The 17100-nt window shown below is 41.3% G+C and overlaps 1 protein-coding gene across 2 annotated transcripts in view; it reads right to left on the bottom strand.

Moving 5' to 3' along the window:
* HCN1 (hyperpolarization activated cyclic nucleotide gated potassium channel 1) overlaps positions 1 to 17100 on the bottom strand; it is a 237615-nt gene that overhangs the window by 80386 nt on the left and 140129 nt on the right. For both annotated transcript variants that reach the window (XM_078384442.1, XM_078384443.1), the window contains exon 4: positions 596 to 814. In XM_078384442.1, the coding sequence (XP_078240568.1) occupies positions 596 to 814 (219 nt within the window). The remainder of the gene's footprint in view (positions 1 to 595; positions 815 to 17100) is intronic.

Below are 17100 nucleotides of genomic sequence, written 5' to 3'. Positions count from 1 at the left end.
CGGATATCTCTTGGGTCCTGTTGGGTCTTTGTACTGAGGGAAAAACTCCGTCCCTGAATCTTAGAGCTGATTTCCTCCTACTCTCCACAGCTTCCGTGTTCCCACTAGTTTTTTCTCTCACAGCTTTCTGCAGTGCTTAAAATTCTATTCTAGAGGGTATCCCAGCCCTCTGGAGCAGATATATCAATCTCTGGAGGTATCCAGGAGTTGGGTGGGGAGAGGAAATCTGTCAGCTCTAAGACTGAATTCCTACCCCCATCCCACTGTGCCCAAAGGCTTCCTCAGGATGAAAAAGATCCTAGGGAATTCTAAGATTTTTTTTTTGTGGGGAGATAGGCAACTCTTAATTACCAAGATACAATCATGGCTAATGGTGTCATTAGACTTAGCCCCAGAATACAAAGACATTCTAAGATCTGCACCTCACCACTTGAATGATGAAGCACCTGAGCATCTATGGAAATGTTCACCAACTCAGTGCCATCATTTTAATCAGCGTGCCTGAACATATTCAACAGAACTTTCTTTCACATGGATCACAGTTTCAGAAGAAGTGGCCCAAGGAATAAACGAATAGTCTTTCAAAGCAAATTACCTTCTCTTGGTATTGACGCCGTGATGAATCCAAAGACTGAATTAGGGCGGTGGCATGGCCCACAAACATGGCGTAACAGGTGGCCCCCACAATCATGCTCAGCATGGTTATCCAGAGATCTGACATGCTGACGGGGGCTCTGGCTCCATACCCAATGCAAAGCATATGGCTCATAGCTTTGAAGAGTGCATAGGAGTATTGCTTTCCCCAGGAATCATTCTGCAAGAGAGAGAGGGAAGGAGACAAAGGGCTTGAGTCAGCTTGCATATAGCAGACAAGGGAATCCAGGCTTATCTAGGAGGAAGATAACAGCTTATTTATCTTGAAGGAACATCCCTATAATATATTCTTCATAAATGGAAAAGTGATATTCTTTATTGCAGTAAATTATTCCAATAAGCTCTTAGAGAGGCTGTCAGATTCGCTTATGATCACACACAAAATTGCTTCACACAATGGATTCCCATCCCAACACTGCATTTTTAAATCTGAGGAAGCAAGGAAAGCAACCAGGTAGCCACTGAATGCTATAAAGTAGCCTATCTAGAAAGATAAGCATTTCATGATTACAGTCTAGGAAAGCTTAATGGTGTAATAAACCTGTCAGTCATGATAGTGTTGCAAGAGTCTTTATTACTGTTTTTTGTTTATACTCTAATATATTTGAATTCTTTGACAGTCATGGTCTTAAGAATGAACTGACCCATGGTTGAAGGGCTGAAGCACCTAGGTTCCAACCTCCTCCTTCCCTCTGATCAAGCAATTGGCAGTAAAAGCTGAGATTACACACTTTGCACAAAGCCTTAGGGAGCCAGCCATGCCTTGGAATTTTGTAATTGAAGAGTGAATTATCTTGCCAGCAGTTCATCTAGCCACCAGAATGGTATACAAGAAGCCTGGATGATTTGTGATTCTCCAGATATATTTGAACTGCAACCTCCATGACTCCAATAATGAAATGTGATGGGAACAATAGTTCATCAGCATCCAGAGAGGCATAAAATCCCTAGCCTTGGTATACAAGGAACAATACACTAAAACTAGGTAGTTCTGGGCTTTATACAACCAAGATCAAATGTTTATTTCACGTTTGTTCAATGCAAGTTAGGAACATAGGTAAAGGTTCCCCTTGACATTTAGTCCAGTCGTGTCTGACTCTAGGGCACGGTACTCATCCCTGTCTCCAAGCCGTAGAGCCAGCATTTGTCCATAGACAGTTTCCATGGTCATGTGGCCAGTGCAACTAGACACAGAACATCATTACCTTCCCACCGTGGTGGTACCTATTTATCTACTCACATTTACATGCTTTCAAACTGCTAGAAACATACAAACAGTATATACCTCAACAGCTCTATATGACTGCACAGATAAAAGACCTCAGACTGTTGAGAAACAGTTTTGGACCAGTTTACAGGTGAACCTGATAGCACATCTGCCGCTGCAAATGCTGTTGCACAGCTAGACATTCATTCACATAAAGGTTGTCTATGCGATTTGAGCAAAGACAGTTCTCAAGAGTTATCTGAGAATGCCTCCAATATGCATTGTCAGAGTTCCCTACCACAGTTACTTTCAGTGTGGCTTTTGTATGTAGTTTTAAAGATAATCCTGAGTAGGGGAGACAGGTCTTGAAGTCCAGAGTGTATTCTGGAAGCCACAAAAGGCCTGTGGGTGAGTGAGTGGTGTTGACAGAGGAGGCACTGGCTTAAGAGAAGAGTTGGTGGAAGAGGCTGTTTTTGTGCCATTGGTCCTTTCCCAAATGGGATTATAGGCCTAACAGTGGTACATGTGAAAAGGATCTAGTAGATCAAAAGCTAAACACAAGTCAGAAGTGTGATGTGGTATCAAGAAAAGCAAGTGCAAACAATGTCAAGATCAATGGAAGTAACAGTACCTCTCTGTTCTGCTTTAGTTAAACCACACCTGGAAACTGCATCTAGTTATGGGCACAATAATTTAAGAAGGATATTGACAAACTGACATGTGTCTAGAGCAGAGTGAGCAGGATGATAAAAGATCTGTTCGTCGTCTAGTTGTTTAGTCGTGCCCGACTCTTTGTGACCCCATGGACCAGAGCACGCCAGGCCCTCCTATCTTCCACTGCCTCCCGTAGTTGTGTCAGTTTCATGTTGGTTGCTTCGCAGACACTGTCCAGCCATCTGTTAACCAAGTACTAATAGAAATGGCTGAGGGAGTTGGCTATGTTTAACATGGAGAAGAGAAAACTGAGAAGTGACATGATAGTTATCTTCAAAAATTTGAAGGATTGCCACAAACAAGTTTGTTTTCTGCAGCTCCAGCAGGAAAGATCCAATGTAATGGGTTCACCCTATACGAAGAAAGATGTTGCCCAAATATTAGGAACAATTTATTGACAGTAGAATCGTAACAGAGAAATTGAGTGCCTCAGAGGGTGGATGGTAAAAGGGAAGGATTATGAGAACAATATTATAAATACAGTGTGATGTTCATGAAAAGCAGTTACTAGTAAATCCCTCAAAACACATTAACACTTACGTTTAGCATGTGTTTAGACTCTCTAGATACTAAATCTCAATTAGAGTTGACCCATTCAATCAACTGAGGGGTGGTCAATAGTTATGTAAATCCTGTTTATTCAATGAGTGTACTTCAACTGGGATTAGCACTTGGATTCAGGCCTATGAAAATTTAGGAGCTCCAACATGTTTCTTTTTGTAACAGTAGCAGTTCTTAGAAGCTAAAAAAATGTTCTTTTTAATATAACAATCCCAATAATTCCTCAGGGACACCAAGAGTTTTAGTCCCCAAAAGTAACTTGCTCGAGCGCCGCTCCCCAAGATTGGATCATGGCCGCAGTTTGCCCTTTCTGTGGTTCAGGGAGTGGGGATAGATCACATGAGAAAAGAGACATCTCCATCCCCAACTCTCACACAAACAGGTGTCAGAATTCAGCATTATTCAGACAAACCTGAGCTTATTTATTCTTTTTAATTGCTGAGCCACATTTACACAAGAGGATGCTGGTTTAAATGGAAACAAAATAGACATCATATCAAACCAAGAATCAGAATTGGGCCCTATTGTCCTCTCTCTAGCTTTTGTTCTCAGTGTTTAATTGCAAAGCCGTTGTTGTTCGATTTGCACCCAAGAGCCTTAAAAAGTGACAAACATAAATCTATATTTTAGAAATGAGGTCATATCTGATGGCATTTTTTTAAAGAAAGCAGAAACACTTTTCAAAGGTAGAGAGAGGAAACTTGGATTGGAACTTCCCACATTTCTTTAAACCTGTCGTTTTTGTTATGAAAGAGATGATAGAGAGGCAAGGGCTACCAGGCTTCCTTCAACCTGTGTGGTTCTGCACATTTTACAGGAAAGAATAAGGCAAAAGAGTGAAGGATACAGTGGTGCCTCGCTTAACGAGTGCACCGTATAGCGATGTTTCCGTATAGCGATCCCTTTTTCGGGATCTCTATACGGAAACATACCCGATCTTCGCAATGGGGAAAACCCGCATTGCGAAGATCGGGTATTGCGGCGGCCATTTTGGAGCCACCGAACAGCTGATCGGCGGTTCCAAAATGGCCGCCGGAAGCCCGGAAATGGCTGCTGGCAGCCGTTTTCGCGCCCTGCCCTCGCTTAGCGAAGGCGCGAAAATGGCTGCCGGCACCTGGAATCCTCGCTGAACGGGTAAGTAACGAAGGTATTGGAATGCATTAAACGAAGTTTAATGTGTTCCAATACCTTTCCCCTACCCGTTTAGCGATGATTCCGTATAGCGAGGGTTAATCCGGAACGGATTAACCTCGCTATACGGGGCACCACTGTACTTGGTTTTACTCCAGGATACATTTTTATTATTTCAGTGTTTATCATGCTGCTATACCAATGTTATTCTAAATTGTGAGCAACAGACAACTAAAATGAAGTAAGAAGAAACTGAAGGGCCTCATGGCGCAGTGGTTAAGCTGCTGTCACACAGCAAAAACTGTGCTCACGACCTGGGGTTTAATCCCAGGAAGCCGGCTCAAGGCTGACTCAGCCTTCTATCCTTCCAAGGTCGGTAAAATGTGTGCCCAGTTTGCACAGGGGGCGGGCAAAGCGTAGCCTGCATAATTAACTTGAAAACCACCCAGAGAGTTTACATTGCTGAGTTATGAAGTGCTATGGGGCGGTATATAAGCAGCACACTTTTTTTTTCCTTTTTCCTTTGAAGGTAGGACAATTGTCTAGACAGTCAGAAGTCAGTTCTAACAGAGAATAAGCAGGCACCCGATTAAGAGGGGTCTTTTGCCACTTTTGAGGGACAGGTTCATTAGGATATTGAAAAACACCTTGCTAAGGGAATTCCTTGCATGAGGAGAAGCATGGCAAACAGGAAACGTCTGCAAACCCCAGCACCTTCAAAAAACCTGAATAACCTGTCAGTACAGTGGACAATGGCAGTCCAAACCATTTTGCCACTTGAAGCAAGGAACAAAATGGCAGGCTTTTGCATTTCATGAACGAAAGCTGATCAGACTGGCAGTGTAATCTTTCATCAGTGCTGAATTTTCCACTGCACCTGAAGGAAACAGGCTAGCTTATGTGCTAGAGAAGACCTGTATGACACAGTTCTCTCCTTCAGCAGCTTATTGCCACCTTCCAACATCTGCCCTCTGGAGCAACTACCTCACTCTGGCTCATTGTACACCTATACTCTTTATCCAGTTCGAATCATTCATCACAGCAACCAGAGCTGTTTCCATTTCATAACATTGTTTAGAAATAGCTTTGGATGGATGTAAAAAACTAGCATCATCCAACACTGCCTGGAGTACTGACAGCATCAAACACAGATCTGAAAGATAACATGTGATTTTGTCCTACCTGAAGAAAACATGTTCAGTATTGGGCTACAAATCTTTTATTTATGTTTACTTTAAAAATAGGATTATAACATTGTTTATCTTAAAACTATTGCTCCCCAAAGGCTTTGTCAAAATGCAACATGAAGAAAAAGACAAAGCTTATCCTATTACTCAGAGTAGGAGAAAAAAGATTGCATGTACAAAAAGCAGAGATTTCTTCATATGTCTTACTTGACAACAACTATATCACTGGTTACAGATTAGTAGTAATCCGTTTTAACTGATTTAAATAGAACAACATTAATTCTAAGGGGAGAATGAACTATTAAAAACAGTCATTGTGACAAATACCAAAGCTATTTATCCAAGGACTGATTATGTAACCAAGCTAGAGGACACCTGGAAATCTCCAGTTTGCGAAAAGCAGTGATCACTGATTATTTGCAATTAATCAAGTTTATCTTAATTTATAAATCTTTCTCAGTAAACTGTATTTAAATGCAGTGCACTTGTGGCTTTTTAAAGGTCTGTTGCACTCCTCCTTCATCAGGAGACTACCATCTCTCTCACAAAATGATGACAACACTAGAGCTAGTGTAGTTATTTCTCTCCCATTGGAATCAATGACAAGGGACAAAAATATTTTTCCCTGCATCATGGTTGCAGTGTGCCAACAGGACGTGGCTATGGATGTGATGAGTGCTCAGCCACTGGAACTCAATTGCCACACATATTCCAAATATGAGATTGCATTGTGATGTTACAAATAGCAATGAATCTCAACTATCTGTGACTGGCATAGTAAGATCAACAGAACTTTGTTACAACTAATATTAAATAGTTCAAGGGCACATTTATATTTTATTAGTCCACATATTGGCTTCTTGTTTTACATGCCAGGTTCACAGAATTAGAAAGTAGCCATTTAAAAAGATGGTGGGCAACCTGCAGATTGTACCTGCGTACCTCGTGCAACCCCACAATAAGGTATTTGGCAGCTCCCAAGGCCACCACACAGCCTCCCCCTTCCCATTTATGCTCCTGGAGACCCCCAGCAGTGGTACTTTGGCACTGGGCTCCTACGCTAATGCCCCCACCCCTGCAAAAGAAAATGCACACACATACAGAGAAAACAATTTGGAAATACTGTACTCATCTATTTTCATTATTATTTCTTATTTCAAGACCAATATGGCCATTTTGAGTTGTGATGTGGTACACAGCAGAGTGCTGGTGGGAAAACAGGGGCCCCAAGCCACTGATTTAAAACAATGTCCAAGACATAGTCAAATCAATCACTGTTTTTTCAAAAAGTTATGAAGACACTCTGTTTGCACATTTATAATTTGGGTATGGGTTAAGCCAGGATTGCAGAAATCAAGCAATTGTGATACAATTTAAGGCCTTTTGTGGATTATAAGGCTTACAGCTCTATGTGAGAGAACTGTACATAAGCACCCTGCACCTAAAATCCTACATACAGAAAGTTAGAAAAGTTAGGATGTCTCTGAGAAGAACAGATTGAATTTTACTTCCTGACATGCCAGCTTTCTAACTCCAGAGAAGCTCCTCCAATCCATGGATCAAACAGACTTTTTCCGCTTTTGTCTGCCCCTTTCCTGGGAGGGTATGTTGGAGAATAAAGTGGGCAAGGAATATGGGAATTTTTTAATTTAAAACAGAGGTAGGAAGGTTTGCGCTTCTCACACCCCTACATGCCAGTTTCTCATTAGATCAAGAATATGCACAAGTACTAACCAAGGGACAAAAACCTCAAGAAAAAAAAGCTGCATACTACACCCTTGCTGTGGAGTGTGTAGCTTTATCCTAAGTAGGAATATATTCAAATATATAGTCCTTCACATGGAGTGAAGTGGCTAAACACAGAAGCAAAGACAACATGGAAGAAGATCCACATCTCTGATTGTGGTCCTATGGGTGATGTCTAGCTATCCATAAAATGCTGGATGAAATAATGGCACAGTATTTCTTTTTCAATGCTCCTCGTGCACTAGGACTCCACAAGGCTTCCACTGTAAACTGACCTTATGCAAGGGGAAGGAATCAACTGCACACCCCACACCCCAATTTCACAACAGGATGGCATATTGCAGAAGAGAGTAGGAAAAGCAGGAAGGAAGGATTTTGGACTGGAAGATAGCAAGGTAAAGGTACAGGTTCCCCTTGACAATTTCTCCAGTCATGTCCTTTCAATCACTTCTGTCTTGATGCAGACCATCTTATGTTTGTCCTCAAACCTCACCCTCTTGTGCATTTGACCAGAACAGATGGCCACAGTTGTACTCTTAGGGACAGATGATTAACGCATCATCACAGGTGGAAATGTGCCTCCTTCATCCTTCCGGCTTAATTCATGAAACTCAAAGGCAGCCACCAAATCAGGTAACCATCTGTTGTTTAATGGTGTTTTCAGCTTATTCGAGTTTGAGGAGGTTATTCCTAGGAGATGCTGGCCTTGTCAAGCCAATCAACTCTATTGCCACACGGCAGCTTTGTCCCTTAGGCAAAGCGCTCAGCCATACGCCACATTCAGATACAAATTGATTTAGAAATGCTGAAGCTTGAAGGTGATTGCCTAGTTAGGGCTTTTCTCTCCCTCCTTCACTTTTCTTGTTACAACAGGCTAGTTCCAGATGTCACAGCCTGGTGGAATGGGTTTGCAGAATTATAACTGCCCCAAAGCAGATGACTGCCTATCCCTTGCCTGTTTTTTTTTCCTTCAGGGAAACAGATTAATAAGAGTTTCAAATGATATTTTCAGCACAAGCACTTTGAATGCTTATTTGATTCTATATTGGAGGTTTTTACATTTTTTTTCTCACCGAAGTATTTACAGTGTTCATAAACAAAGGCAATCTTTTTCAAGGGGGTCCCTTGAAGAAAATTGGAAAACTGATACAGCAGGAGGGAAAAAATATTTGTGGCTTTGGTATTTCAGAATGCCTCATTTTATTTAGAAGGTTAAGTAAGAAAACAACCATAGCTGTTCAAATGCATTTATCAAAGGAAGAAATTAAGCAGAGCAATGGGAATACACATGCAATGATTATGTATTTCTCTGTCTTTGTTAGCAATTAATATGTTAATTACATTAATTAAGGTAAATAAAAACCAGACACTATAAATTCAGGGTGTTTGTAACCACATATAATAAAAGGGGCATGAATGTCGAACTACCTTTAAAACCCAATTAAAAACATGGCTGTTTATTCAGGCCTTCCCTCCAGCCAACTCTTGATTTTTTTTCTTACTTTTCCTTTTTATTTTTACTGCTGTTCTTGTTTGATTATTATGTATTTGTCTGTTTTATTATTTTATTTTATATTTGGAAGCCGCCTAGAGTGGTCCAGTGGGCCAGATAGGCGGGGTATAAATTAAATAAATAAATAAATAAATAAATAAATAAATAAATAAATAAATAAATAAATAAACAAACAAACAAATAAATAAATAAATAAATAAATACCCTATTATAATAAAATGAAGTACAAATGAAAGCTAACAATTACAATGTTGGATTCCTCTACTTTTCTCATTAAAAACCCACAACTGTAACTAATAATTGTATCAACAAGCACAGAATTCACAAAACTCTTCTCATCTCCAGTCATACAGTTTTCCCCCCTCCCCCCATTCCTGTATTTTAAATTTTAAAAGACCAGAGTATTTAACCTAACATCAGGATCTCTTTTGAACAACAATCCATGATATAGTGGTATTCCAGAGGGATAGAAAAAAAATTGGTTACATTCAGAAAAGAAAAGCAACATAATGAAATGCAAAACTCTGTTGATTCTTAAGTACTGTATAATCTTGACTTAATAAAATGGATTATATTATTACTATCATGGCATCAAAATGACATGCCATTCGAGACTGACAATGTGGTGACATCACAAAGCTCTGAATGTGCTGATGAATGTTTAAAATAAAGAATAAAAAAAGAATAAAATAAAATGTTTGTTCCTTAAGGTTTTTTCATGCAGTATTTTGTTTATTCCCCTTCAAAATGTCTTTTTTGATTTGGCATTGTTAAGAACTAAGCCATTATATAACAGCTGAGTCAAACAGGTATCTGAATTGCTAGCATTGATAAGAAAATAAAAATAGAAAAAAGTCCAAGATTTATATAGCCATAATTCTAGCAGTCAGTCAGATGAAGAAGTGGATAGAAACAGAATCATCTATCCCACAGCACATTCTCTTTCCAAGATGTGCAAATTAAACCTCTGAAGTAAAATAAGCTATTTACCAAAAACATGATAAAACCAATATCTCTGAGCTGGTACATTCTTCTCAGACAAAGGAAAATGTTTTGCAGAAATTTAAATATGTGTTGTCACACACACACATCCTCCAGGTAAAGACAATTCAATTCTTCAAGAAACCTCTGGTTTATGAATGTGGAGTATTGTGTTTCTGTATCCATGCTAGGACAGCGCTCTGTACAGCTGTATAATATTGCTAGAAGGAAAAGGGATGCCAAATGTTATATAGTAAGGGGCAGCTTGAAGTTTGACAACACCAATTGCAGCAGTCAAGATAGTCTACAGGATACCCTCTTCTGTTCACTAGGAATGGGGATTTGAGTTGCAGACTCACTGTCAAGTCGATTTAAGTTGCATCAGTGACTCAACATGGACTAGAGTTGAGTTCCACCCCCCCCCCCCAATGACCTGGACTTGACTTGTGATTTGGAACCCAACCACCCCTCTCTTTTTTTCTGGGGCCTGCTTCTTGGGAGGAAAGCGATGACAAACCTTGACAGCATCTTAAAAAGCAGAGACATCACCTTGCCAACAAAAGTCAGAATAGTCAAAGCTATGATTTTTCCCTGTAGTGATGTATGGAAGTGAGAGCTGGACCATAAAGAAAGCAGACCGCTGAAGAATTGATGCCTTTGAATTGTGGTGCTGGAGGAGGCTCTTGAGAGTCCCCTGGACTGCAAGGAGAACAAACCTATCAATTCTAAAGGAAATCAACCCTGAGTGTTCACTGGAAGGACAGATCCTGAAGCTGAGGCTCCAATACTTTGGCCATCTCATGAGAAGAGATGTCTCCTTGGAAAAGACCTTGATGTTAGGAAAGTGTGACGGCAAGAGGAGAAGGGGATGACAGAGGATTAGATGGCTGGACAGTGTCTGTGAAGCAACCAACATGAATTTGACACAACTATGGGAAGCAGTGGAAGATTGGAGGACCTGGCGTGCTCTGGTCCATGGGGTCACGAAGAGTCGGACACGAGTAAACTATGACGAACGACGAAAATAAGGTGTGTAGAAGGTCTGATGTTGGGGTTCATGTTGGAACCTCTGGTAGGAATTGTTAGGTCGCCTCCATTGGTTACGTTGGGGGTGCTGTTGATAAGTGGGATAGACGCCCCATCTTTTGGTAGTGCAACATTTCTTCTGAACATTTTCTAAGATGTCATCAGTTTCAGCATTAAAGAATCCAGTGCCATCAGATGGGAGGTCTTCAATATGTGCTCGGGCATCTTCAGTGAGGCTGGCTGTTCTTAGCCAGGAGAAGCGTCTGAGTGCAACAGATTTAGCCATGGCATCTACTGTGTGTTTGGCTGAGAACATTTACTGTTTAGTAACAAACAGACCTTCCTTTAGGAAGGTTTGTGCTAATACTTTTTTGTCTTCTGGTAAAGTATCAAGAAAAGTGGCTATGTTATTCACCTGTGTGCCTGCACAAGCACCACACCATCCTTCATGCATGCACACAAGCACCGTGCCACCCTTCATGCAAGCACACAAGTGCCTGCACGAGCGCCCTCCCGCTCCTTTGCACAAGCGCACCCACGAGAGAGAGAGAGAGAGAGAGAGAGAGAGAGAGATCCTTCATGCATGTGCATGAGTGTGGGAGGTGTCCTGCCTACTCCAACCAGTCCGTGGGGTTAAAAAGGTTGGGGATCACTTTCAGCTCTGCAGTTTTAAGAAAGTGATGATGACCTTTGGGCACTGGCTGCCTCCTACAGAAGTGGGATTAATAGGGAATGCTGTGCCTTTTTAAAAACCTTGCTCTAATGTGCCTTTACATGTGTTTTCCCCCAATTCTATTTTTAATATCATCAATTGCATTTTACTATTGTAATTTATTAAATTTTGCCTGCATTCCTGTCCTTAGTATTTTGTTGGTTGCCTCGAGTTCCTTTACTAGGAGAAAGTCAGGATATAAATAAAATGAAAGAATGCATTGCTAGCCTCAGATTTTCCCCAAATCAGTGTCACTGGATGACCCAGAATGGCCCTAGTTTCTGGTATGACATGAGATGGAAGAGAAAAATATCTCTCTTCTCCAGTCCATGAATAATAAAATGGTTCTTGAGTGAACAACATAAGGAAGGGGAAACAATCTGGAACTGGCAGTTTTGTCTGTCACAGACTGTACTACTGCAATCTTAGTGTGAATATCCTCTGACTCATGACTCCTAATCTGATGAGATTTGGAGGGATGTTCTAATCTATATTGCCACTTAATTCTGTAGACCCCTTTTGGGTCCCACTTTTAAAAAAAGGAGCCTGGACTGTATATCTGGCTATGGTTTTTGAAACTTCTATGTTTCTTCAGAGCTATCCCTAACTCTGTAATTCTCAGCCTGAAGAAGACTCCCTCAGAAGCTAAAGCTGGTGTCCATTTATAAGAGTTTATTGGTCTGATAAAAAATCACAACCCCAGCCATCTTGAGACAGTGTACAAGGACCACATAACTTTTTTTCTTTTCTGTCAAGCATTGTGGGGAATGCCAAAAGCCTTTGGGGGGCATGGGAAATGGAAGTCTTTAATCTACCAAAAAATGATGTAGTTTGATGTTTTGCCCTCCTGTTCTGTGGCCCGCCCACCATGGCTTCGTGGTGATTAAGGAGATTCCATGGAAGCCTTGAGACCTTTGGGGGAGAAACTGGAAATATTTTATTTCCAACAAATCACTGTGGCTCATGACATCATCATTACTGTATGGCATAACATCAGGATTTTACCCATTATGCTGCTTTCAAAAACTACATTTGCAGCCTTCTTAGAAGTTTGTTGTTATTGTTATGTACTGTCTAGTTGGAATTGACTTACAGCAATCCTAATAGGGATAATAAGGCTTTTAAAGTAAGTTAGATATTTAAGGAGTGGTTTTACCAATTCCATACCTCCAGTGCGTATCCATGGCTAAGTGGGGATTAGAAACCAGGCCTCCTGACTCCTAATGTGTGATTCCATCCAATACACTACACTGGGTATCTTTGATAGAAGTACTAAACCTCTATTTCATTAACAATTCTCCACTCTATAACCTAAGGAACAATTCAGTATGGTATTCTTTCTCTCCATACCTAATTGTGCTATAGAGCAGAGGTCCCCAACCCCTGGTCAGTGGTGTTGGTCCGTGGCCTGAGACAGACTGGACGGCGGAGACAGACCTCCTCCCCACCCCTGCATGCACTTCCCCCCTTTGTGCATGTGCAAGAGTGCTCCCTGAGCGCTGTGCCACCCTTTGCACATGCGCATGAGCACCTGCCTGTGTGCCTGCACAAGCACCATACCATCCTTTGCACATGAGCACGAGCACAGCGCCACCCTTTGTGCATTTGCACAAGCACGATGCCACACTTCGTGCAAGCACACAAGTGCCTGCATGAGCGCCCTCCTGCTCCTTTGTGCAAGCGCACCCATGAGAGAGAGAGAGTTCCATCATGCATGTGCATGGGTTTGGGAGGTGCCCCGCCTTCCCCAACTGGACTGTGGGGTTAAAAAGGTTGGGGATCGCTACTGTAGAGGGCAGAGTGATGGATTAGGACTCAGATCTGGGTTTGAATTTCCACTTGGCCATGGAAACTCAGGGGTGGATAGGAACTGGTAAACACTCCTTACATATCTCATTTATTCTGAAAGTCCTATTCAGGTTGCTATAAATTGGTTCTGACTAGACAGTACCTAACTTTTTCTATCTGTCTTTCTGTAAAGCATCATTCACTTTGAGAAGACTAACACAGGAACACATTTTCATGGATCGACACCTACATCTGAATCTCATGTGCTATAAAAAAAGCCACAGCTATTCAAAAAGGACCATACTTAAGTCTTAAGGCTGGGCATATTCCTCTTGGATAATAATTTCATAATTACAGTGGTGCCTCGCGTAGCGAGGTTAATCCGTTCCGGATTAACCATCGCTATGAGAAACATTGCTCAACGGAACAAAAAAACCCATTAAAACGCATTAAACTTGGTTTAATGCGTTCCAATGGGCCCTAAACTTACCGTTGAGCGAAGCTTCTCCATAGGGGCGGCCATTTTCGTGCCCTTGCAAAGCGAGGGTGCGGCGGGAAAAGTTGTGGTGGCCATTTTGGAACCGCCGATCAGCGGTTCTCCCCCGCTTCGTTGTGCGAAAATCGCTAAGCGAATCGCTTAGCGATCGTCGCACAGCGAAAAAACGCCATAGGGGCCATTGCTGAGCGAACGCTCCAGCGATGGCCCGGACCCCCTCACTATGCGAATTCATCGCTCAACGGAGCGATCGCTAAGTGAGGCACCACTGTACTAAAAATCATAAGAAAGAGCACATAGGAAAAATGAGATGTCACCATCATTCTATAGTTTCTCTCTCACACAGGTAAACACACACCCCCAAAATTTATTAGCATACATCTGTCATGCCATGTACAGCTCTGAGATTATAAATTTGACAGGCTTTCATCATAATCTCCATTACAACCTTCCTCAACCTGGTGCCTTCCATATGTGACGGATTACAACTCCCTCTCTCCCCAGTCAGCATGGTGTAGGTGTAATCCAAAATGTATAGAGAGCAATAGGTTAGGGAAGGCTGTTCTACTATATGTTTATGTTAAATTTCTATGCAAACAAATACAGTGGTGCCTCGAATTACGATCGCTTCGTTTAACGACGAAATTGCATTATGATGAACTTTTTGCGATCGCAAAACAATGTTTCCTATGGGGGAATTTCACTTTGCGGCGATCAGTTCCCTACTTCGAGAACCGATTCTTCGCAAAATGATGATTTTCCAACAGCTGATGGGCGGTTTCAAAATGGCCGCTGGGTAAATAAAATGGCTCCCCGCTGTGTTTAGGGACAGATTCTTCGCAAGACAGGCAGTGAAAATGGCCGCCCTATGGAGGGTCTTCGCTGGACGGTGAGTTTTAAGCCCATCGGAACACATTAAACAGGTTTTAATGCGTTTCTATGGGCTTTTAAATTTCGCTTTACAATGTTTTTGTTCTACAGCGATTTCGCTGGAACGAATTAACATCGTAATGTGAGGCACCACTGTAGATTCGTGTTCCTTCTTTCAGCTCCTCTCTGACCACTGGCAGGATAGCTGTTTCAAAAGATTTTCTTTGTGCTTCTCTGGTTTTCATATAGCACGGTAAGTCTCTCCTCTGACACATGTAAGATTCATTATGATCGACCAATATAATCAACATACCCATTAACTCAAGAATGAAATTAATCAAATGTATGCCATGAACAGAAATGCCTTGTGTGAAATATCTCCCATTTCTTCCTTTGCATCAAAATTGTGAAATGCAAAGTTATTAAGCAATACTGTATTCTGGTATTCCGGGTTGTAGAAGGAGTCTCACAAGAGAGGCTAATTGGATATTAAATAAAGCTACTAAATGCACAAGAGCTGAGCCTTATTTCTATGTTGAGGGCTTTTCCACCTCAAAGTTATTGTGGTTTCAATGGCAGTACTCACTCCAATGTAAGTGTATACAGAGTTACACACCAGGATTACAGTGCTAGTTCTTATTGAGTTTCAAAAGTGCTGCAACTGATTTGGCCTTCTTTCCCATGTTTTTTTCCTGAACACAATACAACATTTGCTCCCTTTGTTCTGATTAGCTGATCTGGCAGTGCTTTTGTTCCCTTGATTCAACACGCATTTTCCTCAGCAGGAAAAAAAAAATGCACTTTTCAGTTTCTTCCAGTACATGGGGGAAGAAGCTACAAAGCAGAACAATGACTGCACAGAGATTGTCAAGACATGCCAGTCAGCAACTCCGTGACCTACTTTTTATTAGAGCAATTACATTTTTTGAAGATATGTCACTATTTTGTCAGGAAAGCTGCACTAGTGAGATGTCAGCAAACATGCCACTTATCGTTTAAATATGTTTCCAGATGTCTAAAGGCACTTGAATGCTGTGAGACTGGGTGCACTATGCAAGGGACTCTGACAGCAACATCCCCCAAAGAGTTAATGCTGACATAAAAATGGCAGGCTTGTGCAAAAATACACTTTTGCTCAAAATGGAGCACTTCACTCGAACAGAAGCTGAAGGGATATGAAGAATGAACAAGGTGACCAAGGACAGTTTGAGCGAACCTTAGCTATTACATGGAATAACTATAATTATAATAATAATGCACAGTCAGTCATTGTATGTAAAATATATATTATAAGAATTACTATCATTTTATAAAACTTAAAAAAAATGAAAAAGTGAGGGAGTTAACTGTGATAGTAGGTGAGGTGGAATCACTTTGAAAGCAGTGCTTAGCTAGACTCAGGGTTTGAGTTTGGTGTGACATAAAATATTGTAAATTCCAGGACCCATCAGTGGAGAGTGAAGCTAATCAAAATAAACTAGAATATTCTTGATGTTGTGCTACATATGATTTTGCTGCCAATCTGCATATGGAATGATTCCAAAGTATTGTAAAAGAAGACTTATTGGGATTCAAGAATAATATCTTCTCTCTGTGTCGTCAGCTTAAGAAACACAATCTTGGTGACCCAAGATTTTTTCCCAGCTGAGGCAAAGGACAAGATGCTTTTCTCACCCCCAGTTCCAGCTACCAAAACTGACAAATCTTTTGTCAACATTGGTGATGGAACAATCAGCCAACTAGGATTAAGGGGTGAAGAGCAGGCTAATCTAGGGAATCCAAGGGAAACAGTGGGATATAATGCTGCCCTTATGGAGCCTTGTGGTGCAGTGGTTTAACTGTTGTACTGCAGCCAAGACTCTACTCACGACCTGAGTTGCCAGCTTGGGGTTGACTCAACCTTCTGCACTTCCAAAGTTGGTAAATTGAATGCCCAGGTTGCTTGTGGTGGGATGGGGGCAAGGTCTAGCCTGCATAAATTGTAAACTGCCTCAGAATGTGCTTTAAGAAGTATGGAGCAGTATATAAGCAGCATGCTTTGCTTTGCCCTTGGCATGTGCTGTAGTCCACTTGATGGATGGGACAGCCTTTTTCTACCTATGGAAGATGAAGGGTCATTTACTCAATCCCATGTCCTCCATACAAACACCTTTATATTGTGTAACACCAAAACCAAATTAGCTGGGAAACGTTCACTTTAAAATATTCAAGGGAGCAACAGATGCATTCACTATATGGTAAAGTGTTAGTTTAGAAAGCATTTCTGCGCCACATGTCATGCATTCCCAAGGCTAACAATGACTTCACATCCTCCAGTCTCAAGGATGCAAAGTCAGAGAGGAAAACTGCTTGTGCCACTAACCTTTGGTGCATGATTTTCCCCAACACGATTTTGGTGTCTTTACAGGACCACTAGATTCTTTGTTGTTTTTGCAAGGCTCAGGGCACTGCATAGAAATCAAGTGCAGCCAGTTTCTACATCCTGATTCCAAATTTCGTGCATTAGGGGAAAAA

This window comes from Pogona vitticeps, chromosome 2, assembly GCF_051106095.1.
Source record: "Pogona vitticeps strain Pit_001003342236 chromosome 2, PviZW2.1, whole genome shotgun sequence".
Taxonomy (NCBI): domain Eukaryota; kingdom Metazoa; phylum Chordata; class Lepidosauria; order Squamata; family Agamidae; genus Pogona; species Pogona vitticeps.
The sequence above is the reverse complement of the archived record's forward strand: the minus strand, read 5'-3'. Positions and strand labels throughout refer to the sequence as shown.